Below are 27,307 nucleotides of genomic sequence, written 5' to 3'. Positions count from 1 at the left end.
GAGAAGCCACACACAACATTTGTGATGCACTAGCAGATGGCATCAGTGTAGCAAAAGCCTCCAACAGTGATTGGCTGGGTTACTTTTGTTAGGGTAATGCAGGAAAGGGGATTTCTTATTCCCTTTGGTGTTGCTGCTTTGGGGAGCCATTCTGAGGCACCACCAGAAGTGCTCCATCAGAGAACTTCAGTGATTGAGGTGGAGTAATAATATCCACTAAAGGCATTTATGAAATCCATTCATCTCACAAACATAAGGTGTCAACCTTCACTTTGCCTCATTCAGGGACATATTAGCATCATGATAGCCCAACACATTAGTAAAGTTTTAAAAAGAGACTTTAATCAGTGATGTAATCCTGGGGAATTTTTGTATCTTATAACCTATTTATGTTGCTATCTACAAAACAAGATTTCTGGCCACAGTGAACCATAATCACCTTGCCAAGACCATGTTTTAACACTAACCTAATTGTGACATGCCATCTCTTCAGGAAATAAGAAGAAAATCTCAGAACAATAAGTGAATTGTAATCTGATCATAGAAAAGGCATTTGTATTTGTTTTTTATTATCTCATAAATGACATGAGACCTCACAGAATACCAAGGGCAAACAGTGCCGATTGTCTAGTTCACATGGATACTACAAGGCTTGGCTTGCTCAACTCGTCAGAAGCTGTGACGGTTCCTGGCTTACTCTTGAGTTAAGTATCCAAAACACAGCTTGTTTCTGGTGTAGAGGGAAACCTTTTCTGCTTTTGAATATAAATGAGGGGAGATGGCTGAACTGAAGAATGGTAGCTGCACAACAAAGGGATGTACTCCAAAGTTATCTGTCTCCAAAACTGCAAGAGGTAGGCAGAGATGACTGTTGATCTGGGATTTTGCTGCTAAGCGTTTTCAGTTTTTTATATTGAAATTTGGCTTGAATATTAAAATAAATCAAAATTGGAGTTGATTATTAAAAAAGAGAGCAGAAAGAACCAAATTAATCAATCAATACATATTGTCTGTTATAACAAGGGGGAGGAGGATTGAATGCCCTTGCAATCAGTATTATTCCAAAATCTTTAGTCTTGGTACCTTTTATGGTGTTATCAACTTCCTATGTTTAATATTTTTCATCTTGTGTTCCCCCTCTAAAACCTCCCAAACTAACAAAAATCAACTTGGGGAATGCATGAACTTGAATTATTTTTAGGGTTGCCATATTTCAAAAAGTAAAAATCAGGACACACTGAATGTTGTGGAGCATTTTTTTTTTAGACAAACTGCAAAGTGGTTTTACAAAAACGCCCCAAAAGAGTGATTTTTCTTGCCTAAGATCCAGGACAAAGCGCTGCCTTTTAGAAATCCACCCTCCCCCCCCCCCCCGGACATCATTTCCACCTTTGAAATCCCAAATAATGTCCAGGAAATTCCCGGCGTAGGCCAGCCCTAATTATTTTGAAAGGAGATCCAAAGTAAGAGACCAAGACTCAGAAACAAAGAGGCAAGCAGTGTAGCTGAAGGAACTTGTGAGATGCGATCCATAGAGCTGGTCCAAATTAATAACCCAGCAGCTGAGTTTTGCACCATCTGTTGTTCCTGGAAAACCTTCAAAGGCAGATACACCTTCAGTGCATTGCAGTATTCAAATCTGGAACTCTGTATAGTTTTGTCTTAACCCACCCTAATCATTTACCAAAATCCCAGCAAGCAATTTATCCCATTCAGAACAACACTATTTGCCTTGCTGAGTATTTGTATGTAAGGCACATACTTGCAAGTGTTCTAAAAATAACACTAATTATCAGGCTTTCGTGAATCAGGAAGGCACAGTCGATAAATTATTACTTGTTATAAGTTTGATTGTTTTATTTAAAAAAGATTTTATATATAGGCCAATAAATGATGAGCTCCTTCAGAGATTAGATCCCATTCATTCTGAGCTCTGATAAGCGACTGTCTTCCTCTGCGACATCAGAGATGGTCCCAAGTAAATAATGATGGGTCAATCAATCAGGTGGATGGATGCTAAAGGACCACAACAGCTACTTCTCTTTCAGACTTGATGAATGGTTGCATTCATGCCCAACCATCACTTAAATTTATAGTAGGGAAGAATTTTTTCCCTCTGGCTAGACTGACTGGCAACTCTGGTGTTTATTTTTGTGGGAAGAAAAATAGATATAGATCACCCATGTGGGGGTAATTAATAAAAGAGTGTGCTGGATGCCTACCATCCAGAAATGCAGGGCAAGCAAACTCCAGTAAGAGAGAGCCCCAGCAGCAGAGTTTTAAAGTCTCAAAAGCAAGCAGCATGGGAATATAGGCTGTTAAACTTTTTAAATATTCCGTCCTGAGTCTCTACCAGCGCTTCCCTGTTTTTAACCCTCTTGCAATGAACAGAGCACAACGCTAGTAAGTTTAAACGCTTTACTTACAGAACTTACAAAAACGTCAGATTCATGCATTTATCCATGCAGCAGCAAGTAAACACAGATTGATATCTTGGGATACAAAATATAGTGAAATATCTCTGAGCACGTGGCCTGAGCTTATAGCAAGCAAGCTTGAGTATGTCCTATCTTGGTGAGTTCACATGGTGAGGAAAAAGGGCGAACAAAAGAGGAAACAAAAAAGGGCAAACAAAAGAGGAGAGGGGCGTAACGTAGCTGAGTCTAGGAATACAATTCTGTGGTTTTAACCCCTTCGTGCATTAACTAGCCCTAAGCTTGCTTTTATATTGACTACAATTTCCCACAATTTTTACCAGTGACTTGGATATATCTGGGTTTCACCACCTGGCCTTATACCTCCCCAACCCCCAACCCACCCACCCCCCCAAAAAACTTCTACTTTGTATTTAAGGCAGACCAAATGATTTATTACTATAAAGCAAAACTGGTGGAATTTATTTCCCCTTCCAACAGAAGGACAAAAAGGAGGGAGCCAGTCTAGCTTCTCCAGGGAGGAATTCCAGGGTCTGGAAGCAGCTACCAAGCATGCCTGTGAGGGTGTTTGGACTGAGAGAAGGGCCTCTCCTAAAGATCTCAAAACCCAGACAGGTTCATATGAGGGAATACAGTCTTTCTGATAGCTTGGACCTAAGCCGTATAGGGCTTTAAAGGTCATAACAAACCCAGATTGTTAGGAGCGTCCTACTCTCGTGTAGGACCCTGACAGAGACACATGGTCGGCTGGCATGTTCTCTCCCTCCTGGTCCATCGTTCGGGAACTTCAAAAGCTTTCTTCTGCCCGAACATCACAGCGACTAATGCCAAAAGGCATTAGCACACTTAGGGATCCACAGAGTATTCACGGTTTGCATAACAGAACCAATAGCACAGCATTTTGGCTAATCTACTTTATTTACATATAATACACTCGAAGCATTCTGACTTAGCTCCTGCCTCATTCTCATCAGACAGCAAAGAGAAAGAACAAAGGACAGAACACAGTAACACAAACATCCTGTCTCCGTCAATTCCCACACTGTGGAATAAAACATACACAGTCATGTGATAGACAACAATCTTATGACTGCAATCACAGAGCAGGAATCTTAACAGTTTGGACTGAGAGAAGGGCCTCCCCTGTAGATCTCAAAACCCAGACAGATTTGTATGAGGGAGTACAGTCTTTCCAATAGCTTGGACCTAAGCCGTATAGGGCTTCATAACCAGTACTTTGAATTGTGCCAAGAAACAGACCAATAGTGAGTGGAACTGCTGTAACAAGAGAGTCGTATGCTCTCTATAACCATCCCCAGTCAGCAATCTGGCTTCTTTGAGCCAGCTGAAGTTTCTGAGCACTTTTCAAAGGCATGCCGACAAAGCTATGGTTTTCCCAGTAGTGATGTATGGAAGGGACAGCCGGACCAGAAAGAAGGCTGATCGCTGAAGAATTGATGCATTTGAATTATGGTGCTGGAGGAGACTCTTGAGAGTCCCATGGACTGCAAGAAGATCAAACCTATCCATTCTGAAGGAAATCAGCCCTGAGTGCTCACTGGAAGGACAGATCCTGACCAATACTTTGGTCACCTCATGAGAAGAGAAGACTCCCTGGAAAAGATCCTGATGTTGGGAAAGATTGAGGGCACTAGGAGAAGGGGACGACAGAGTATGAGATGGTTGGACAGTGTTCTTGAAGCTACCAACATGAGTCTGACCAAACTGCGGAAGGCAGTGGAAGATAGGAGTGCCTGGCGTGCTCTGGTCCATGGGGTCACGAAGAGTCAGAAATGACTAAACAACAACAAAGTGTTTGTTACTGTGTCAAATAAATAAATAAATAAATGAACAAATAAATAAATACCAAGTGTTACATTTTATGGAGAAAGCACTGATGCTCAAAGTTTAATGTGCTTTGCACTTATCCAGACAATCTTGGAAATATTATTAGGATTTGATTTTTCTCAGGCAGCTTAATAGGACTCATTACATGCTTATAATTACATATACATATAAGTGCAAATTTGGATCGGGATCTTAATTAGCGGTTATTGTAAAGTTCTTCTTCTTGTTGTTTTTGATCCTTTGCCATTACTTTCAGGTCAACATAACTTTCGTTTCTTTAAAATGGTCAGGTCTCCTGTCAAAATTGCCTTTCTAAGCTTAGGTATATATGTGTGTGAGTGTGTGTATACATGCTGCATGTGTACACACACACACACACACACACACACTGCTTAAAATGTTTTTAATTTTCAAAACTTTATTATGCAGTTATATTAAAAACAACCCAGTAAGGAAAGTAACCTCAAGTCATGTCTCTTATTATTTTTTGTTGAGTCGAATATGGACTTAATATTCTTTTCTGTATCCGGTAGGTTTTTGTTGTAACATCTAATTCACTCTGTGGTCTCTTGAGAATGTTCTTTATTTTATGAGGTAGTGACTGTGAACCCTGCGGGGGTTTTCCCCCCTTCTTTTTAGTTATTTTATTTCACACTTCTTCCTGCTTTCAAGATCTGAGATGCAGCTAGCAAAGAGAGAAGTGCTTGATAGTGACTTGTAACCTGAAGCCAGAGTGTCACTTTCCAATCACAAGGCTCTCAAGTTGGGACATGAATTCCATTGAATGGAGATTAATACCAGCTGTCAAAAATATGCCATAAATGAGGGCCCCAATCCCTGCGAATGTGCTTTGGCTTCCCACTGTGCAAGAACAAAATCCAAGTGATTTTCTTCCCATAGTGAAAATACGAGATTTACGATACAATAGAAAGCATACACAGAACAACTGCATATACACAAAAAAAATGTGAAGCATTTTAATATATAAAACAATTATATATGTAAAACAATTGTAAAATGACATCGTGTTGAAAGGACAATAGAAAGACATCCAATAATTGGGCTATTGTCATTTAACCATTGTTTCTTCAGTTCATTTGTATCTTTTAGTTCAAACCCTCCCCCCCAATTTCTCCAAGTGGCTAACCAACAACAATTAAGAAAATGCCACAAATCATGGTTTTAAAAACAATGATATTAAAGCCAGCATCAAATAACATCAGGTATTTTTTTTAAAAAAAATACAGCTGCAGTTAAAAGAGGCCTCTCCAAAAAGTAATTTACAGAACTAAATGTGCATTCTCACAACTGAAAAAGCTAAGTTAAGCTTTATATCAGGAGTGTCCATACCTTAAGCTTGTAGGGTCTGCTTTGATTTTTACTAGATCTCTGGGATCCACCAACCAGAACCAGTGTAAAAAACACACACCAAGATTGCAATCTATACATGCTTACCTAGGTGTACAAGACCACCAACAGATGTGCCAACTGGGACCCTTAGACTTTCAGGTTTCTTTCTTTTTTTAAATGCAAATCTCTAGCCTCCCCAGGAAAAAAAAGTTATGAAGCTAAATGTGCAGGTACTCTTCTAAACAAATTGTGTCAGTTAGTCAGCCTGGCTGCTCCCATCTAGCCAATGAGTGAAGGTAGAGCTGTGATTGACAGATGAATTCTGTGGGCTCCTAAAGAGCTGCTGTTTTGCCATGCCCTTTAGTGCAAACCCCCACCCCTTTCTGGCTTGTTTTGCAGTCTGTGGCATTTCTGTATTTTGCCCTTCTTTCCCCCTCTAACAACCAAGGTGTATCTTTTCTGTGGTGGATTTGTCTGAGATAAGGGATTCCTTAGGAGTTATTTTGTGTTTAGCATGGCTTGCTGACTCCCAGGTAAGAGAGTGCAGGATGACAGCCTAGGATTTCGTTTAGGTTTGGCATTGGGGCAAAGCATAGTTCCTGGGCCTTTAACAGTAGTGTGGCAGGCAGAAATCCAACAGGCTGAGCATCTTCTAGTATGGATATACAGTAAGCCCACAATTTATGCACATTTAACTTGCATGCATTCAGCTTTACACACTTGATAATTAAAAAAAAACTTGTTAATTTTTTTAAAAAGTAAGTAAACAGGTCTTGCTTCTGAGGAGTTAGCAATAGGATTGCACTGTTAGAATAACAGGATTTTGAGCCCAGGAATTTGTTGTGCCAGAACTGAACTGGTACTGAACTTCTTCTTCCCTGCTTTGAAGAGTGTTGAGCTAATACATCCTGACTCATGAAAGGCATGATACCAAGCTACAGTTGACCTTGGGGCTAGGAGGTCAACCTTGTCCATCATGCCTAATAATTAACTTCCAACGGAAGATACGAAATGCTTTCTTAGTACTCTTGCAGTTAAAGGAAACTATGGTGTCTGTTCTGTGTAACAGACGTAAAATGATCACAAAGATGAATTTCCCTTTGAGGTAATGTTCCCCTTAAGGCTTAGATGAAGGTAATTTGCTGCCAGAACTATAAACCTGTGTGTGTGTGGCTGTAAAACGTTTGTCCAGCGTTGGATGTAATGCCCCGAAGTTCTATTTAAGGCGTCTGAGCATATATGAAAGGTACAGTGTGGCTTCCTCTAAAATAAGACATAATTTTATTTAGGAGCATATGGTAGGTGGCAGTGGAGGTGTGGTGTGTGACCTGAAGAATTAAAAAGTTTCAGATATGCCTGGATTATATATATATATATATATATACTGTGAGGTATGATCCAGCCCCGCCAAAGCACTTCTGTCTCATTGAGAGAGTAATGGAAGAGATTTCAGTAAGTGCTGAACTATTCTAAAGTTGCAGAAGTGCTTAACCTCGGATAGATGGTGACCTGTCCCCTGTGTGTTTTCTGTTGATTGTGAAAGTCTACAGCCGAAACAGACTATCAAAAAGTTCCTTAGAAATAAAACATCATTATTTTTGCTGAGGCTGGAAAGAGTGCAAATCTGAAGCTATCACCCTGGCAGAAACCTAGAGGTGGCATCAAGTAAACAGATTTTTACACTCTCAGAATTGATTATCTGATGTTTATTTACATGCACATTTAAGTAACCTAGCAGTTCAAAAGCACATCAAAGTGCAAGTAGATAAATAGGTACCGCTCCAGCGGGAAGGTAAATGGCGTTTCCGTGTGCTGCTCTGGTTCGCCAGAAGCGGCTTAGTCATGCTGGCCACATAAACCGGAAGCTGTCTGCAGGCAAACGCCGGCTCCCTCGGCCTATAGAGCGAGATGAGCGTGCAACCCCAGAGTCATCCGCGATTGGACCTAATGGTCAGGGATAGCTTTACCTTTACTTAAGTAAAGAAAGAAAGAAACCCAAACTCCAGTTTTCCTTAATAGCCATGACTTATTCTATGCTTGAAGGCTAAGAAACAAGTTATAGATTAAGGTGTGCTAGAACCAAGAATGCTAATATTACATAAATACAGGATAAAAAGATAAAGGCAAAGGACCCCTGGACGGTTAAATCCAGTCAAAGGCTACTATGGGGTTGCGGCGCTCCTCTCGCTTTAGGCCGAGGGAGCTGCAATTTGTCCACAGACAGCTTCCCGGGTCATGTGGCCAGCATGGCTAAAACCGCTTCTGGCGCAATGGGGCACTGTGATGGAAGCCGGAGTGCATGGAAACGCCGTTTACCTTCCCACCGCAGTGGTACCTGTTTATCTACTTGCACTGGCATGCTTTTGAAATGCTAGGTTGGCAGGAGCTGGGACAGAATAACGGATTTGAACCACCAACCTTCCAATCAGCAAGCCCTAGAGGCTCAGTAGTAACACCCTCTTGCGAGTGTCATAGGAAACTCTCTTATACTAAACCAGATCGCAGGTATTGTCCAGGATTTCAGGAAAGCCTTTCCCAGCCCAGCTGAAGATGCTGGAGACTGAGCCAGGGACCTTCTGAATGCAATGCAGGTGTTCTATGGCTGCGCTATGCCCCTTCCTCAGAGGAAGGTGAGTGTGGGATAGTGGCTGGTGTGTTGGACCATACCTAAAGGGTAGGTTACTTGTCAGAGGACTTCAGTTTCCAGAACTTGTAGCAAACTACAGTTCCCAGGATTCTTTGGGGGAAGCATATGCTTTAAATGTACGGTGTGGATGTGAATTTCAAATCACTGTAGGTGAATCGCCCCCAAATCTTGGCTACGCCCATGTCCACGGGATAGTTGCAAGGATAAATTGGGGATGGGTGAGAGCCATGCCCTCCTGAATTCCTTGGAGGAAGTAAACAGAGAATTTGTAAAATCTTCATCCCCTGCTCGATTTAAGTGCTGCCTCTTGCTAGCAATTTCTCAGCTTTTCCAAGGCTTTGCTTCCACAGGAAATGCATCAAAAACAGGATGAACTGTTCGGTGCCACGCTGTTCAGGTTTTTTTTCCCAGAGAACACCAAGGATTCAGCTGCACTTTTTAACTTTTTAAGTGCAACGTACAATGTGACACTAGATGGCGATGGTGAGCCTTATGGAAAATTCAATGTATTTTTTTTTTTAAAGCATTTTCAGAACTTTTTTTTTAAAAAAAATGTGTGTAGATTCCACCCAACTGCGTCTTTGGAGAAATGGCTCAAGACAAGTTGTGCTTGAAGGAGCACTTTCACTCTCTTTTCATCTACTGGGAGTTGCAAGATGTGCCCCCATTTCTTCCTCTATTCTGCTTCCACATCCACATGTACTGTACTCCCAAACAGCCACCAGCAATGGGAAATGGCAGAAAGCCAGGATCATACCAAAGCCGAAATCCTACGTGAAGAAGCACAACTGAATCTGCCTGAGAACACATCCCACTGAATATAAATAAGACTGACACCTAAGTAAACCTATAGAATTGGGCAGTATGGCTGAAATCTTATGCATACTTACATGGGAGTAAGCCTCATTAAGGACAGTAGAACTCTGTATGATACAAATAACAATCTTGCTGAAGCTTGTGTGAAATCTATTTTGCAGATGAGTGAAGAAATCCCAGCTAAGATCCTGCCTCACTCAGAAACTCCCCTCTCTGGGGTTGCATTTCCACTACACACTTACTTGGGAGCAAGTCCGATTGAATTCAGTGGGACTTACTTCTGAGTAGGCATGCACAAGGTTGTGCTGTAAGTCACAGTGCATTGTCATCCCCCCCCCCCGGACGGTGATACCGGTACAAATAGCATAGGGATAATACAACAGTCCTACCTTTCAGGCTTGTTGTAGCAATTTCTGAGATAATGACTGCAAAGTGTTTTGAACACATAAAGCACTTGCAAGTCCTTCTTGGCAGCCAAAAGGCAAAGTAGAAATCATTTTAAAAATAGAATAAAATGAAAGCTTAGCAGTATTATTACTGCAGAAGCAAACAAACACAGGTGCCTATACCAAGGTCTCTGGAGTGCCAGTGGTACAAAGCATCTTTCTCCAAGCACTCCTGAAGTTGCATTATGTGCTCCCCTAAAATGGAAACAATTCAGAAAAATCCTGAACAGGAAGAGAAACATCATTCATTCATAAGTATCTGTAGCTCAGATGAGATACCTGGATTATTATTTTTTACTCTAAAGAGTATTCATCCCTCCCCGTTTTTTGAAGGAATCTCATAGACTGAGTTTGGCACTACACATCTGCTGTTATTGCAGCTCTCCATCCTTCAAACCGCGAAAGACTGGCACAAAACATTAATTACAAAGAGCAGCCCTGATGATCTCAAGCAGGGAGTCTTGAACATCCTCTCAAACACACAGAGGGAAACCAAGGAAGGAGAATAATTAGATCCTCAAGACTTGGCTTCATTCATTTTTCCCTTTAACAGATAAATGGCAAAGCAGTACTGCTCTCAGATTTGCATCTAGCATCAAGTCACAGTTTGAAATATTTGCTACAAAGCCTCTTGAGGATCTTTAGCAGTTTTATTTTCTTATGAGAGTGATAGGAATAAAGAAAGTAGAAGAATGAGCAAGTTAATATTTACAAACATTCTGACTGTTGTTTTTGTTCTTTTGCAGTCTGTGTGTGCATTTTTATTTATTTTTTGGTGGTTTTGCAAACCCCCGGGGTTACCCACCTTTCCAGTTTGTCAACAACAAATTGTCGCTGTTTTTTGTGTTGAATATATGCTAATCTATGGACCTAATAGGTATCTAAAGCCATTTGCACATAACAAAACATGTATTTTTTTGGAAATGTACATCCACGTTTTTTGCCCTTTAAATTTTTTTGGGGGCCCCCAAGAGAGTGGGGCCCTACAGCTTGTTCAGCTTATACATAAATCCGGCATTGACCCCCGCAGCGCACCAAGGGGAAGGCAAGAAAACGGACGGGGAGAGAGAGATCCGGCTTCCTCGTCTCGCCCGCAAGATCTCCGGTTGCCACGGGAGCAGCCTCCCGCCTGCAGGCGACCGCGGTACCAACGCCAACTGGCTGCTGCTCCCAACAGTCGCAGGAGGCTTGAAAGTAAGCAGCGCGCACGCACGCACCCCGAGGCGCGCCCGGAGGGGCGGCGCGACGGCGGCCCCCACTGATTGGCCGCCGCCTATATAGGCTCGGCAGGCGGCGCCGGGGAGCCACTTCGAGTCCTTGCCCACTACGTAGTCCCCACCTGCGCTGCGCCGGGAAGGAGCAGGGCGCCCCCTTCAGGCACCAAAGAAGAACCGCCCGCGTCAGCCTCCGCTGCGGGTGGGGAAAGGCAGGTGGGCAAAGGCGCCGCGAAGGTCCTCCGAGCAGAGTTTAGGGAGACGACGCTGCCAGGGTGGCTGGCTGGGTTGGTAGCTTTCCTGCGGGTGTCTTTGAAGACCGGGCTTCGTTTCGGGGAGGGTTGGAGTGCTCACCGCACAGGTGCCTTGGGGCAATCGCTGGAAACGGAGGACTAGAAGCTTGGGACGTTGCCTTTGGTCCATGTAGCGGAATATAGTCCACATTGGACTGGCAGTGGCTTTCCAGCATTTCAAATAAGGGAGTGTTCCTTCCCAGTCCTACCTGGAGGCGCTGGGGATGGAACCAGCGGTCTCAAAGCGGATGCTCTACCCCTGAGCCACAGCCCTTGCCTCACTGATTGACTCCCAAGTAGACCCCTCTGCAGTTACTGCCTCCAGCAGCCTCTGTAATTTGTAATTGGCGCTGTCTGCAGTTGGCTGAGATGGGCCAAGGTCACTTGCTCCAGTGTTGTGTGACCACGATGCTATTATAGCTCTCTATGGGAGCACCTGGTCATCTTTCAGCTGCCACAGGACCAGCAGAAAGGGAGCTCTGTTTTTTTAAGGAAATGGTGCTGCAGAGTGGGAGGGGGTTTGTGTTTTGAATAATAATTAAAAAAACTTGCTCTGTAATATCTCTTAATAGAGTTATCAAATCCCAGAACAGGCTTGTGTAAACTTAGTAAAGGTAAAAAGGGGTAATGGAACCCTGGATGGTTAAGTCTGGTACCACAGTCCTATGTTTTATTTGGCAGTAAGTTTCACCGAGTTCAGCAAGGCATGCTTCTGGCAAAGGTGATGCATCCCTTATTCCTCGACATGTTTACTTGGAGGTAAATCCAGTGGTACTTGTTTCTAAGCCTTTTTGGGGACCTTCAAATGTGAGCCACTTTTGCTGATTTAATCCCATTGGTTTCAGCAAGGTAAAGCTATTTGGTGGAAGGATGCCAGTTTTAAAGAAACATCGTTCCATGTTTCCAAGGTTGCTCTCATCTCATAAACTCTTTAATGTGATTGGCTTTCTGGGGGCTAAGGATACTGCAGTATTTCATTTGTTACATTTATATCCCACCTTTTCCTTCGAGGAGCTCAAAGTGCCATATGTGGTTTTCCCGCTCCCCAGTTTATCCTCACAACAACCCTGTGAGGTAGGTGAGGCTGCAACTGGCTCAAGGTCACCCAGTGAACACCATGGCCGAGTGAGCATTTGAATCTTGCATGATGGTTGTGGCCCATCTCTAATACTGCCAGGGTTTCGTTATTTTTAAACAAGTTGCTCACCCTGTGCTTTGGGCTTACTGCACTGAGTCTTGCGTCTCGCACACATTTCTCTGTGTACATAAGTTGGTTTTTGGAGGGTCATCAAAACACTAGTGAGCGAGCAAAGATAAGAAAAGTCAGGCTTGTACAAACAAAGCCACGGGGAGATTTCCATTTTCTAAGAGTCAAGTCAGAATCAACTTCAGGGATGGGTTGCTCAGATTGAAGAGAGTCTGTCTAAGGATATTGTCTGCAATTGGGTGCATTCAGTATTGCATTAGTTTTTCTGCTTTTAATGCTCCCGCCTCTGTGCTGTTTCCTAACATACCTTTCACAATGTAGTTACTGTGGCTTTTTGACTGAGATACGGGCATGCCTCAGTAATAATAATAATAATAATAATAATAATTTATTTAGTTTGGGCGGCTGCCAACTGAATATTAAAAACAGAATACAGCATTAAACATTAAAAACTTCCCTAAACTTCATTTACACCAGTGGGGGTGGTGTGACAAAACAACAAATGTCATTAGACAACGTTACTACTCCCCACACTTTCTGCACATGCACACTCTGGTTTCCTCATGATTCTCCTCTGAAAACGGCAGGAAGGAACTGTATGCCATCCCAAATCTTGTCACTGCTCTCATGATTTTCTAGGTTAATTGGGCTGCAAATGGTCCCCCCCCCCCCGGAAGCAATTAATACAGAAAAGAGCACTAAACTTCCACTGCATTCTGCAAGGCTTCTGGAAGTGGCTGTCATATTGGGTTTCAGAAGCTCAAATATAATGCAGGAATTAATAGTTAGGGAAACGGGAAAGGACTGCCGTGTGGAAGCAGCCTCAATGTGTGTTTCTTTGTCTTTCCAGCATCAGCTGCTGACCCTGAAGAAATGCATTGCAGCAACAATGGTGATGAGAAGGCACAAGATGAGCTTTGGGATGCCCTGCCGGTTGTTGCACAGCCTCGAACCAATCAAAATCTCCACCAGAGAGCTATTCTGGGGGAGCTGACAGAAAATGGGCAGTGTTTGAGACCCTATGTCCAGGTAAATCATGGAGGACTGGGATTCCTGGGTAACTCATACAGAAGGTTCTTTTAGCACCTCTGATGGCTGGGCTTAGGAAATCAGAGAGTGGTAAAGGTGGGAATAAATGGACTGATGGTTTGTCTCCATGTAAGGCAGCTTCCTAGGTTCAGTAGCCTTGGCTGTTTGCTACTTGTTTTGAGGCTCACTAACCAACTAGGAAGGGGCAACAACCCTGCAGTGTCATGTTTATCTGCACCCGTGCATCTCTGATGCACCTCCTCTGCTAACAGCTCCAACTTTAAAAGGTTAGCTTTTTTTCCGAATGTAAATGAGAACTATAACACACTTTCTGTGTTAAAAACAACAAAGTGTTATGGCACTTTAAATACTAAACAGTATCTTCTAAGGGCGGGAGCTTTCATGGACTCTGGGCAACCCTACAGTTTATTGGGGTTAAATCTAACCAAGTCACACCTGGAGTGTTGTAATCAAGGGACATAACCAACCTATGTTGGTCATTCCATTGGGACTGCTTTGAGCACCCAACCCTCAAATTCTAATCCCATTTTATTGAGAGTAAGCCCACTTGAGTTTATTAGGACTTACTCATGAGTAGACGTGGCTAGGGTTGTGGAGTTCTTATTGCTAGCGCAGCAACTCTTTTGGAATTTGTATGTTAAAATGCTGTAGGAATGGCAGGTCAGAGAATAATTGTGACTTGAGGTCCCAGCTGCACTGTACACTTTAACCAGTTTCAAAAAGGTTGCCCTTCCCTTTGGGGGATGCTTTATTTGCTGGCAAATGGCATCCTCTGTAGGAGGTACAGAGTAGCACTATGAGATGTTGACTGTTCTTTTGCTCCAGTACTACTGATGTATGTTCCTTGGGCTCAACGGCACTCGACGAACTGGGCGACTGTTAAAGGGGGTTGGTTGCGCATGCCATGAGCTATGGAATGTAGGGTCCACTGGAAAATGCATGCACTCTTTTTAACTGCCGGTGGGTCAAGTACTACTGAAAGGTTCCATCTTCAAGTTTCAGTTTCTTGGAAACTTGAAGTGAGGGATTGAGAGGGACTAGAAGTGTCTCTCTCTGCGGTTTTCAGTGGGACTTAAGACTTCAGCATCTGCCCTGTTTTAGAGATAATAGGGTTTTGCTGTTGTGCCAAGGAGGAGTGTTGAGCCACCAAACATTTCTTTATGGGCTACTGCCTTTAGCATGTTATGTATCATGTTATCAACCATACACCTCTCTGTCTTTCGTCCAAGCAAGAGGCAATCTGAGAGGCAATCTCAGAGCTCAAGGACATATCCCCGCCAATCAAAAACACTCAAGGAGGGTGCAAAGCAGGGCTGGTAGGGGGTGTGGCTGGACGGGTGGTGTCGCCTGGAGAGATAATACTGAAGGCTTGGTAGAGAGACTTGGAGAGACTGCATTTGGCCCCTGGGCATTGCCTCCCTATACATGCTCTAGGCCAGGCATCCCCAAACTTCGGCCCTCCAGATGTTTTGGACTACAATTCCCATCTTCCCCAACCACTGGTTCTGTTAGCTAGGGATCATGGGAGTTGTAGGCCAAAACATCTGGAGGGCTGCAGTTTGGGGATGCCTGCTCTAGGCCAGTGCTTCCCAGACTTGGGTCTCCATCTGCTTTTGGACTACAACTCCCATCATCCCTAGCTAGCAGGACCAGTGGTCAGGGATGATGGGAAATGTAGTCCAAAAACAGCCAGAGACCCAAGTTTGGGAGACACTGTTCAGTCTAGGCTGTTACCCTGCCTTTCAAAAGTTTGGCAATTGATCATAACCATGACTTTCAGAGGACTTTATCAGAAGCATAGAGTGTTGTCTTCAGAGACATTTTAAGTGTGAGAGATAATATATATTACACACACATGGGTGGAGAGAATTGTAAACTGGGCGGGGGTGTGTGTCAAAAGATCATGAAATGCAAGAGACTGTGAAAGGTTTATACAGGGGTCACATGTAGGCAACGTAAGCAGAGCGTGATGGACTATGCTGAAATGACAAAATGAATCGGGAAGCTCAGAAATCAAGAAGACAAGAACTTTAAAAAAGAATGGGGAAAGTTTACAATTTATATATGAGATCATTGTAAGCAGGTTAAAACACTGGCAGAATTTTAACCACACTTGTAATGTAACAGAATGTATGGATAATTTAGAAAGACAAAAAATTGGAGAAGCATTGATATGCAGTAGGAAATACAGTATTATCAATAGGACCCATGGAAGGAATGGAGAGGAAGTTGGGAGATTCAGAGTAATCTGAATATTTGGATTCTGAATTGGTTTTTGTTGTATGTTTATACTTTTTTTAAAAAAAAAAGGAAAGCAGAGCAGCCATCCACAGCCATGTGAGGTTTGTTTAGAAATGCCACTGACCCCCTTGGCCTTGTGTGACCTTTTGGCCTTATTTCTTTCTCCCTGTACTGTGTGTGTTATAACTATGTGTGAAAGATAAGGTGTTCTGTGGCACCAGAAGTGGTTTAGTCATGCTGGCCACATGGACAAGGAAAGTTGTCTGTGGACAAATGCCGGCTCCCTCGGCCTGAAGCGAGATGAGCGCTGCAACCCCATAGTCTCCTTTGAGTGGACTTAACCATCCAGGGGTCCTTTACCTTTACCTTTTACCTATAACTATGTATACCAACTGAGGGTGATGCTTCTGCATCCGAATTGTGGACTTCCGTTTCCAAAGGTTTGTGCTGCAGTTAAATACACGTCTTTTTAAGATGCTACAAGACTAGCCTGGCTGAACCACTTTGGCTGAGCTCCCTACCCTCCCACCCTATCTCTGTGTAGCTTGAAACCCCTGGTATTCAGTCATGGAAATTAGGGACACAGTGTCTCTACATGCTGAATGGTAAATAGCCACACCATGCAGTGTTCTGTACTGATATGGAGTACTAATGATGGTTGCTTCAAAACCCAAATGTCTTCTGGTGCTGGATTGCCAGGGCTCTCTTGGAATACTGATTTACCGTTAACTTTAGTGTCTGTTTCTCGTTGGAGTTTTCCAGCTCATCTGCAGGTTGCCTTCTGCTTCAGACTCTTCCCTGCCCACCTTCTTTCGCAATGCATTAACTTGTGTTTCGGTGTACTAGGATGCAGTTTAAACAAGTTGCACGCCCTTCAGTGTGAACAAGCCACCTTTTTGCAAAATAGCTATGTTTTCTTGCTAGTGAGCAACCAAGTAGGAAGCAAGCAGCATAATATTAAAACTTCTGCACTATTGTCAATGGTGTATTCACTGACAGATCAATGTCACAGACTTGCACCTACATTCTGCCCACTCCTCCTTGCATTCTTGCAAGTTCTATACAGCTGCATTGGAATGTAGGAGGAGTATTTCTCGGCTTGATCTGGGAAAGGCATTTCACATTTCCCTTGTCCTGCTGGCCCTCAGCAAGAGCACCATGGGCTCCCCAACTTCAGTTTTGGAGAACTGAAGGCTTTCAGAGGCCACAATCCATATGCCTTGCCCTACCCTCCAGCCTTCATAAGGGAGCTGTTTCCAGAAGCACTGTGAGAGGAATGAAACTTTGTGCTGGCCATCAGGCAAGGGCTTTTTCTACCTGCCTTGTCCCACCCTCCAGCCCTAGGGGCCTTAAGAAGGGAGTTGCTGCCAGGGGCAGATTATGAGTCATGGGGGTGGGGAAAGAGAGAGAGAGAGAGAGAGAGAGAGAGAGTTCAACAGTGCTGAGTTTGTTTTTGGTTGCTAGGTTGTTAATCTGGAGTCAGCAACCTTTGTCCATCAGACCATGCAGTGGGCTGGACTATATATTTTTTGGGGGTTGAACAAATTCATATGTCCCACAAATAACCCAGAGATGCATTTTAAATAAAGGATACATTCTACTCATGTAAAAACATGCTGATTCCTGGACCGTCCACGGGCCAGACTGAGAAGGCGATTGGGCCACATCCGGCCCACAGGCCTTAGGTTGCCTACCCCTGTTGTTAATCATAAAATTGTAGAGTTGGAAGGGGCCATGGTGGCCATCTCATCCAACCCCCTGCAGTGCAATGCAGAAATCTTTCACCCAACATGGGGCTTGAACCCACAACCCTGAGATTAAGAGGCTTATGCTCTACTGACTGAGCTATCTGATATCAGAAACCCAGAATATATTGCCCATCTATTTTAATTGGCCAGTAAAACATTAAGGGATCCCAACCAACAGAAATCCTGTGAGAGGACTTCTGCATGTGCAACAGAGCTTTCCTTTTGTTAATATTGCTTTGTGAATTATGAGTGCTGGAGTGCTTTGTGAATCTTATAGGATGACTTTTGTTGGGTTTGTGCTGCTTCACTAAATTTTTTAAAAAATTTTTAGTTAATAGGGCTTTATAGAATGTCTGTTTTACTGATTATTTGCCATTGTTTTGCTGACGATCTGTTAATTACTCTATACGATTCGCGTTGTATTTGTGATGAACTACCGGTATTACGTTGTACATTTGCGAGCTGCTTTGTGATTCATGCGAGCAAAAAGCAGCATAGAAATATTGTAAGCGAACTGAACTGAAATGCGTCTTTTCCTGCACTCCTTGAAGCAGGAATACAGTATAGGTGGTCCCTACCAAGAAGATTCCCATTCTTCTTTTCAGGGAGCAAACAGGCTAAGAGGCTTCTCTGGATCCGAAAATGTCTGTCCTGCTTTAACTACTGGCAAGAACATGATGCCACTCTGCGTGGCATCCAAGCAAAGTTTTGCTGTTTACAGAGATGAAGTGGAAGGGAAAAACAGGTACAGCTGTATGGCTGTGGAAGAATCCAGCATGTGTGAAGTTGATAGCTGCACCCGAAGATCCAACATTCACTTGCTGCTGAGCTTGAGTACAGGTATGTCCAATGGCCTAGCAGGGGCAGTGTTGGTGATGGTAGAAACTTGTGACCCTCCAGAGGTTGTTGGCCCTTAGCCAGTAGCCATTCTGGCTGGGGCTGATGTGAGCTGGGCTCCAACAATATCTGGAGAACCATAGCCTACTAAGCCTTATTTTTAAATTGCAGTGTATGTTGCCTATAACATCCAAGAAATCTAAGGGTTTATGACTTCTGCTGATGGAAGCATACATTGAAACTGATGGCCAGCTTAACTTTTCTTTCTTTTTTAATCATTCTTCCCGGTAATGTGTCGGTGAATCCAGGCTCTCCGATGCTGGTGGATAAGTCGTTGCAGTCCCAAGAGGAGGATCTTCAGTGTTATAAAGAGGACGTCATGTGTGCTGTGGAATATGCAGAAGATATTCATCACTACTTGAGAGAAGCTGAAGTGAGTGGCGCTTTTAAGGAGCTCACTGTAGCCTTGGTTCAGGGATACCACCAGTGTAACATGCACTCTGCATCCTCCCTTCTTTCTGATATTCACACTGTGAGTATGTACATACTTTAGCTTATGGAGCTTAAATTGCACTAACATGCAAGTTTAGTCCTGTCCTTTGGAAGAACAATCTCAGTTTAGTATTATGGACACCTTGAATTCAAACTTCTTGTAAATTAACTCACAGAGGGGCTTCATCCACACCCACCCACATCCTTAGACTTCCTTATTCTGAGGCCGAACTCTTTCCATGCAGGTGAAATACAGGCCCAGAGCATGCTACTTGAGGAAGCAACCTGATATCACCTCGAGTATGCGTGCAATCTTGGTGGACTGGCTGGTAGAAGTCGGTGAAGAATATAAGCTTCGTACTGAAACGGTGTACCTTGCTGTGAACTACTTGGACCGCTTTCTCTCTTGCATGTCTGTCCTCAGAGGAAAACTTCAGCTTGTGGGAACGGCGGCAGTTCTCGTAGCTGCGTAAGTAGGCTTGCAGGGGCGAGCAAACCTTTGGCAGGTGACAACTGTTTAGGGCTACTTGTCCGGATCTGTCTCTCAAGTGCTGACATGTCCTAGCAAAAAGTAGGAAGGCAGGAAGCCACTTTATTCCAAGTTAGTCTATCTAGCTCAGGCATCCCCAAACTCGGCCCTCCAGATGTTTTGGGACCACAGTTCCTATAATCCCTGACCACCGGTCCTGTTAGCTAGGGATGATGGGAGTTGTAGTCCCAAAACATCTGGAGGGCTGAATTTGGGGGTGCCTGATCTAGCTGATGGGTGGGGAACCTGCAGCTCTCCAGCTGGACTCCAACTCCCATCATTCTTTGCCACAGGAAATACTGGCTGAGGCTGATGGGAGCTGGAATCCATCTAGATAGCTGCAGGTTCCCTGTCCTGTTCTAGGTCATTGCTGCCTACACTCTGGCTCTCCAGAGTTAAAAACAGTGCTATTGCCCAGGACAAATTGGGAGATGCCCAGAATTGAAGCCTGGTGCCTTCTCCATTGTGCTCTGCCAATGGACTACAATCCTGTTTCCTCATAGAGATACTTGGAGAGTGGGCTAACAGTCTTCACATGTTGAGTTTGGACCCATCACTTGTTTGCAGGACAAAATGGGGTTTTGCTTGCTTTTTCATTGGTGTTGGCTCCTGTGAGTAGGTCCCAATGACCTTCTTCTGCTGAAATCACTGTAGGTACACTTTTTCCCCAAACAAATGTTTCACTTGCATCTACAACCTTAATCCACCTGAATAGTTAATGTATTTTGGTATTTGCTGGAAGCCGCCCAGAGTGGTGGGGGAAACCCAGCCAGATGGGTGGGGTATAAATAATAAATAATAATAATAATAATAATAGTTTGTGGATCCGAAGTTCAGAGAGTGAGGAAATCAAATGAGTTGGTATGCTTTAGTAATTTGTGTGGGGATTAGCCCGGAAGACCCAGAATCATATCCCTGCTCAGCCACAAAACTTACTGGATGACCTTGTATCAAATTGCTTACCTCTTGGTCCAACCCAGGCACCCCCAAATTCAGCCCTCCAGGTGTTTTGGGACCACAGTTCCCATCATCCCTAAGCACTGGTCCTGTTAGCTAGGAATGATGGGAGTTGTAGTCCCAGAACATCTGGAGGGCCGAGTTTGGGGAAGCCTGGTCTAACCACAGGGTGGTTATTGGAATAAAGAGAAGAATAGATGGTCATATATGTCAACTTGTGTTTCTTGAAGGAAGTGCAGAATAAATATAATATAACTTACTAAGGGTGCATTTATCTTACGTAATCAAATTTTATTATCGGTTTTGTGACTACAGGTAAAACTTGCATCTGTAATATTGGTACATTGTTCTGACATTCAATGGGTCTCCTCTTTCAGCTGGTGAATGAAAGCTTTGTTCAAATTCTTAAGGGTGTATACATACTTTAGAATTGGGATGATTTTATGGTTGGCATCCAAATGGTTTAGTAACAGGTTTGTATAGGGACCAAGACATTTTCCAGGAGCCTGGCATAATGTTATCTTGGTCTGTATGAAGCATACTGTATTCTGAAAAGTAAAAACAAATTCTTTTGTCTAGGCCAGGCATCCCCAAACTTCAGCCCTCCAGATGTTTTGGACTACAATTCCCATCTTCCCCAACCACTGGTCCTGTTAGCTAGGGATCATGGGGGTTGTAGGCCAAAACATCTGGAGGGCCGCAGTTTGGGGATGCCTGCTCTAGGCCATAATGATAACACAATGCATGTGCTGGTGGTGCAGTATACAAATCACTTGGAGTGGTTCTGAAAGTGTGGGACCACCACTGAGAAGGCCCTGTTTATCTTGTGCCTGGCAGTCTCAGGATGGTGATGCCAAGGGATTATCTTAATGGAACAGAATTTAAAATAGGCTAAGTAATAGTAAGGCTTTGTAGTAGCTTGTTATTTCTCCCGATCCCCAGGAAATATGAAGAAATCTATCCCCCAGAAGTCAAAGAATTTGTGTATATAACCGATGACACCTACACTAAAAAACAGCTGCTCAAAATGGAACACCTGCTCCTCAAAGTCCTTGCTTTTGACTTGACTGTTCCAACCATCAACCAGTTTCTCCTCCAGTATTTGCAACTTCATGGTGTCAGCGTCAAGACAGAGAACTTTGCAAGGGTAAGAATATGACCTGTGTAGCAAACACTTCAAAGGACACCCAGACCAAAAAAAATCAAAATCATTAGCCTAACTTCCCTGATGCCAGTGCCCCTCCCAGCTGCATCTTCTCTATGTGTCTTAGAATAATAGAATTGTAGAGTTTGAAGGGACCATGAGGATAATCTATTCCAACCCGATGCAATGCAGGAATCTTTTGCCTAATGTGGGACTCAAACCCACGACCCTAAGATTAAGAGTCTCATGCTCTACCGACTGAGCTGGTTCAGTTTCAGTCTCTGTTGTGCCTGTCCAGTCTTGCATCTGTCTGTCTGCATTTCAGTGGTGACCAGCAGTCTTGACCAAAACTCAGACTGAAGTAGTCATGGGCAGTAGAAATCTATGAGAGAGCTCTCTCACACAAATTGGGGGGGGGGGTTAAGTTAAGAGGAAACATCTCCCCTTCCTGTGCTGCAGGGGCAAAACAAAGTTATTTGCTAAAATTCACAAGCAATTTGCACCACTAGTTTAGATTTATAAAAATGATCTAAATCTGCTAAACTAAATATTGGGTCTGGGCACACTTAGCTCCATATTGGCCATGGTCACAACTACACCATAATTTAAAACACTATCATGCCACGTCAAACAGTCATGGCTCCCCCCCCCCCAAAAAAAAAACCGTCATGGGAACTATAGCTGGTTAAAGGTGCTGAGAGTTGTTAGACCCCCTCAGAGCTATACTTCTCTGCACCCTTTACAAACTACAGTTCCCAGTGTTCTTTGGGGGAAGTCATGCTCTTAAAGAGCCAGTGTGGTGTAGTGGTTAAGAGCGGTAGACTCGTAATCTGGTGAAACGGGTTCACGTCTCCGCTCCTCCACATGCAGCTTCTGGGTGACCTTGGGCTAGTCACACTTCTCTGAAGTCTCCCAGCCCCACTCACCTCACAGAGTGTCTGTTGTGGAGGAGGAAGGTAAAGGAGAATGTTAGCCACTTTGAGACTCCTTAGGGTAGTGATAAAACAGGATATCAAATCCAAACTCCTCCTCCTCTTCTTCTTAAAGAGGTATAAAAGCACTTTAAATGTCTGTCGTTGCTGTGGCTCGTCAGTTTTCCACAAACAGTGACATTATTATTATTATTATGGCCATTGAACTAAAACCACCAAAATATAAAAACACCAGATATAAAATAACCGTGGTCAATGGTTAGGGACTATGGGAGTTGCAGTCCAACATCTGGAAGGCTGGTAGAGATACTGTGGGATAGACTTGAATCTCTCTTGATTTCCCTGTGATTAAAACGGTGTCCAATTCTCTTTAGTATGTAGCAGAGCTGAGTCTCCTTGAAGCTGATCCATTCTTGAAGTACCTTCCCTCACAAACGGCAGCAGCTGCTTACTGTCTTGCAAACTACACTGTGAACAGGCATTTTTGGGTAAGCCTGACTTTTGAATATTAACCAAGTGCTTATAGCTTGCCAGCTCCCAGTGTGTGCAAACCCTTCAAAGAATGAAACTGGATACAAAACGGGAAAGGTGCCTTGACCCCATGTTTAGCTGGCTACCCCCCTTTTTTTAGCAACAAACTTTTAAAAATGGCTGACGCAGTAGAAATCCTTCCGTTCAACACAACTACATTTTTGTCACTCGGGAGGCTATTAACTCTGCAGAGAGATGAACTCCGGAGCTTTCTGGGTTAAAAACAACTATGGGTTTAGTTGACCTTAATGCATCTTTGTTGCTGCCGCTGTTCTACATCTGCTATTCTATTAACTTCATGGGCATAAATGAGATTTTTTCACTGGCACCTTCTCTGATAATTATTCCAACATCTGCTTTGGGAATGTTGCGACATAAAGGATATGGCAGGTATAAAAAAATAAATGTTTCCCAAGCGCTCATGAAAGCACAACTCTGCAGTGTCCCTTGAGTATGGGCTGCTTCTCATGAAAGGAGCAACCACCACCCGTGTAGGGCGGTGGAAAACCAAGGTTGCTGTTATGTACTGCTGATTGGTCCGCAGGAGCCACCCAATCCAGCTCCAGGTGGAAGTGAATCAGCAACCTGATTGGCCTGCAGGAGCAGCCAATCAGGCTGCTGGCAGAAGTCAACCCACAACCTGATTGGCCCACAGGTGCAACCCTGAAGTAGCCAATCACGCAAGGCCCATTGTGTAAATCATAGAATCATAGAGTTGGAAGAGACCACAAGGGCCATCCAGTCCAACCCACTGCCGAGCAGGAAACACCATCAAAGCATTCTTGACATATGCCTGTCAAGCCTCTGCTTAAAGACCTCCAAAGAAGGAGACTCCACCACACTCCTTGGGAGCAAATTCCACTGCCGAACAGCTCTTACTGTCAGGAAGTTCTTCCTAATGTTTAGGTGGAATCTTCTTTCTTGTAGTTTGAATCCATTGCTCCATGTCCGCTTCTCTGGAGCAGCAGAAAACAACCTTTCACCCTCCTCTATATGACATCCTTTTATATATTTGAACATGGCTATCAGATCGTGAAGATCGCGAAGATCGTGAAGCTGAGGCTCCAATACTTTGGCCACCTCATGAGAAGAGAAGAATCCTTGGAAAAGACCCTGATGTTGGGAAAGATTGAGGGCACTAGGAGAAGGGGACGACAGAGGACGAGATGGTTGGACAGTGTTCTCGAAGCTACGAACATGAGTTTGACCAAACTGCGGGAGGCAGTGCAAGACAGGAGTGCCTGGCGTGCTATGGTCCATGGGGTCACGAAGAGTCGGACACGACTAAACGACTAAACAACAACAACATATAAGCAGATGTTTTGGGGAAAGAGTGATTCTTCTCCTCTTCTTCTATTGCTACTACAAGCCGAATAAAGAGCATGATTGCGTACAAGTGGAGCATAAGGAATCTGCCTTATACAAAGTCAGAAAATTGATCTGAATAGCACAATATTGCCAACAATGGCTGCTGGTGGCTCTCCAGAATTCCATACCAGAGTCTCTTTTCCCACCCTACTTGGGACCTTCTGCACTCAAAGCATGTGTTTTGCCACGGCCCTTTCACCTAAAAAAAAAAAAAAGTTTCCCAAACTTAGGTCTCCAGCTATTTTTGGACTACAACTCCCATCATCCCTAGCTAGCAGAACCAGTGTTCAGAGAAAACAGCTGGAGACCCAAGTTTGGGAAACACTGCCCTGGAAGAATTGGGGTAGGGGGTCTACCTGATGTGAGTGGAGCTTCTCTGCTAAGATAAGATAAGATATCTTTATTTTGTCATTGTCCCCTTGCGGGAACAACGAAATTACTCGGTTGCTACATCCACTCAGATAAAGCATTCCGCATAATCCAAAATTACAAAACCTAATTAAAAACAGTAAATATAATACAAATCACAAGTAAAATAAGATGACTTCAAAGTCCAGGCTTTCCATTTAAGGCCAAAATCACTCTAGAGAAGAAACTGTTCCTGAGACGGCTCGTTCTTGCCTGCATAGTTCTATATCTCCGTCCCGATGGCAGGAGCTGAAACAAATGGTGACCAGGGTGCATTGGATCTCTTGATATGTCTAGTGCTTTTCTATGACACCTGGTGGTATAGATTTGTTCTAAGCTGGAGAGTGGGCAGCCAATAATTCTGCTGTTTTAATAATTCTACACAGCCCTGCCCTGTCCTGAGACGTACAGCTTCCGTACCACACACATAAACCGTACGTGAGCACGCTCTGTATGGCACAGTTATAGAAGGCAAGCAGCAGCTTTTGTGGAAGATGGTTTTTCCTTAAAATTCTCAAAAAAATACAGTCTCTGCTGCGCCTTCTTCACAAGCCCCCTTGTATTAACACTCCAGGACAGATCCTCCTGTAACTCAATGCCTAGAAATCTAAACGTTGTTACCCTCTCTGCTGGATTTTGCTCTGCACTTGCCTATTCAAGCAGCCTCTCTCTCCCTTGTATCCAGCAGCAATTGGTGAAAAGTTGAAACAAAGCTATTGAGTGAGGTTGAGATGAGGCCTCTCCTACCTTGATGCTGGATCAACACAGGAGAATCTCTCTCCAAGCGTATGTGATTGTGACACGTTCTTACCTGAATGGAATAATAAAACTCTAATCTCTCTTCTTCTGATCAGCCAGAAACCCTTGCGGCCTTCACTGGCTACTCACTAGGTGAGATAGTGCCTTGCCTAAGCGACCTGCACAAAGCCTGCCTTGACGCTCCACATCGACCTCAGCAAGCCATAAGGGAGAAATACAAGCTGGCTAAGTAAGTTCTTGGGCCAACAACTGCTTTCTGAACACCTCAGCAGCTCTGTAAAATTGTGACCAGTGGAAATAACGGCTGTTAGAGGAGGAAGAAAGTTGGGCAGCATGTGGGAAGCTGCCTGTTGGCATGGAAATGCCTCACACCGATATAATAGAGAGCTTGCAAATAATGCCAAACCCAGCAGTATTGCAAGGCTGGGAAACTAGGATTGCATCTGGCCCTTGGCTTAATTTCAAAAGTCCTCTATTAGCCCTGTTTTTTCCAGGCGGTTGAATAATCTCTCTTGCCCAGTACCCTACTGGTTAGTGGGGAAGAGGAAGGGCAGGAGGGAGAGAATAGGGGTCATTTAATGAGAGAAAAGAAGTTGCCCTGCCTACCACTGACTTTGGCCCTAGGCAGCCCCTGGCAGATTTGGCCTGAAAGGAGTGCATCCCTTCAATGAAAAAGAGGTTGCCCATGACTCACTGAGGAGGATGAGCCGCTGATAGCTTTGGGCTCATGTGCTCCCCTCTCTACCACTTACAGAGGAGGAATTTGGACACTTCCGTTTCCATTTTATATTGACTCCAGCATTGCCTGCCTCTGAAACCCCTAAAACAGGCATCCCCAAACTTCGGCCCTCCGGATGTTTTGGACTACAATTCCCATAATCCCTGACCCTAGGGATCATGGGAGTTGTAGGCCAAAACATCTGGAGGGCCGCAGTTTGAGGATGCCTGCCCTAAACTGTGGTTAAACATGAACAATGGCTCGTTTGGACAAACCAGCTGCTTAACCCTTGGCTTGAAATGGCTTGTTGAAACAAAGACAACAGTTTGGATTAGCCACAGTTGTTTGGATCCGAACAATCCATGAAGTTCGAAGTTAATCCAAAAACAGGAGGGGGAGCTTCCAAACTCACTCTGAAGCAGCCACCAGAGGGAAGATTAGGCGATGGGTGAACCTAAGGCTTGCTGCATCTCATCCTCATAACATTCTGTCTTAGCACGACGTGCAGCCCGGCTCAAAAGCATGGGCAGGATGTATGGTATATACTGAGTGCCACACACATGCAATTTAAACTTGGGACCAAGAACAATTGATTTTTGTTAGATGCATGAAGCTTTCGAAACTGTTAAACTTCCCCCATGACCACAGGAAATCTGTTAAGATCTCCTCTCTGATATCTCGCTTGGTGTTGCCTATATGCTTTCAGGCTTATTTTCTCCAAGCAATTAAAAAAAATAATAATTGGAAATTGCTTCTCCCCTGAGGATGCTCCAAGCGATAACCAATAAGAACACAGCTGCCGTCAGAAGGGCCAGAGACATAGGCGTGTTTTGTAGAAGTAGAGATTCCTGGGCACTTGCAAATAGCAAAATGACCCCCACAGTCATGGATGCGAATCTCTTCTCTTTTTAAACTTAAATCCAGTACAGATTTCCCAAGCAAGATTACACAGTCTGCTAATCTCGAGTATGTGAAGTGCTGCAGAATTATCAATGGGGAGTTTACTAACTCTTTGTACTGAGTGGTTTCTTCCTTCGCAGGTACATGCAAGTATCCCTCCTGGAGCCCCCAGCCGTTCTACCTCTGCTATGAACTGCAACAGACGCCAGTAAACTGCACAGAAACTGAAGCACTTGACTCCTGATCAATAGAGTTGATCTGGCCAAATTATTACGTTTTTAATAGGGCACTGCAGGTCATGTGTCTAATCTTGTTGCTTAAACTATTTTTAGAGGACCTTTATAGTATATAGCTGTACTGTATTACGTACAAGGACTCGGGACTGTAGTTTTACCACAAACTAAGAGCACTTTTAATAAACATCTTTTCATTTAAAA

The 27,307-nt window shown here is 43.8% G+C and overlaps 1 protein-coding gene across 1 annotated transcript; it reads left to right on the top strand.

Annotated features, from left to right (window-relative positions):
- Positions 1-715: 715 nt before the first annotated feature.
- CCNA1 (cyclin A1) lies at positions 716-27,307 on the top strand. The gene is made up of 9 exons (XM_060273999.2): positions 716-854; positions 13,107-13,285; positions 17,901-18,135; positions 18,441-18,565; positions 18,870-19,093; positions 21,053-21,257; positions 22,561-22,674; positions 25,348-25,481; positions 27,011-27,307. Exons 1-9 carry the CDS (start codon positions 779-781, stop codon positions 27,060-27,062), a joined length of 1,344 nt encoding a protein of 447 aa, XP_060129982.2. The 5' UTR covers positions 716-778; the 3' UTR covers positions 27,063-27,307.

The sequence above is a fragment of the Zootoca vivipara genome, chromosome 4 (genome assembly GCF_965207765.1).
Source record: "Zootoca vivipara chromosome 4, rZooViv2.hap1.1, whole genome shotgun sequence".
NCBI classification, from domain to species: Eukaryota; Metazoa; Chordata; class Lepidosauria; order Squamata; family Lacertidae; genus Zootoca; species Zootoca vivipara.
Note: the sequence above shows the minus strand (reverse complement) of the source record. Positions and strands in the feature narration are given on the sequence as shown.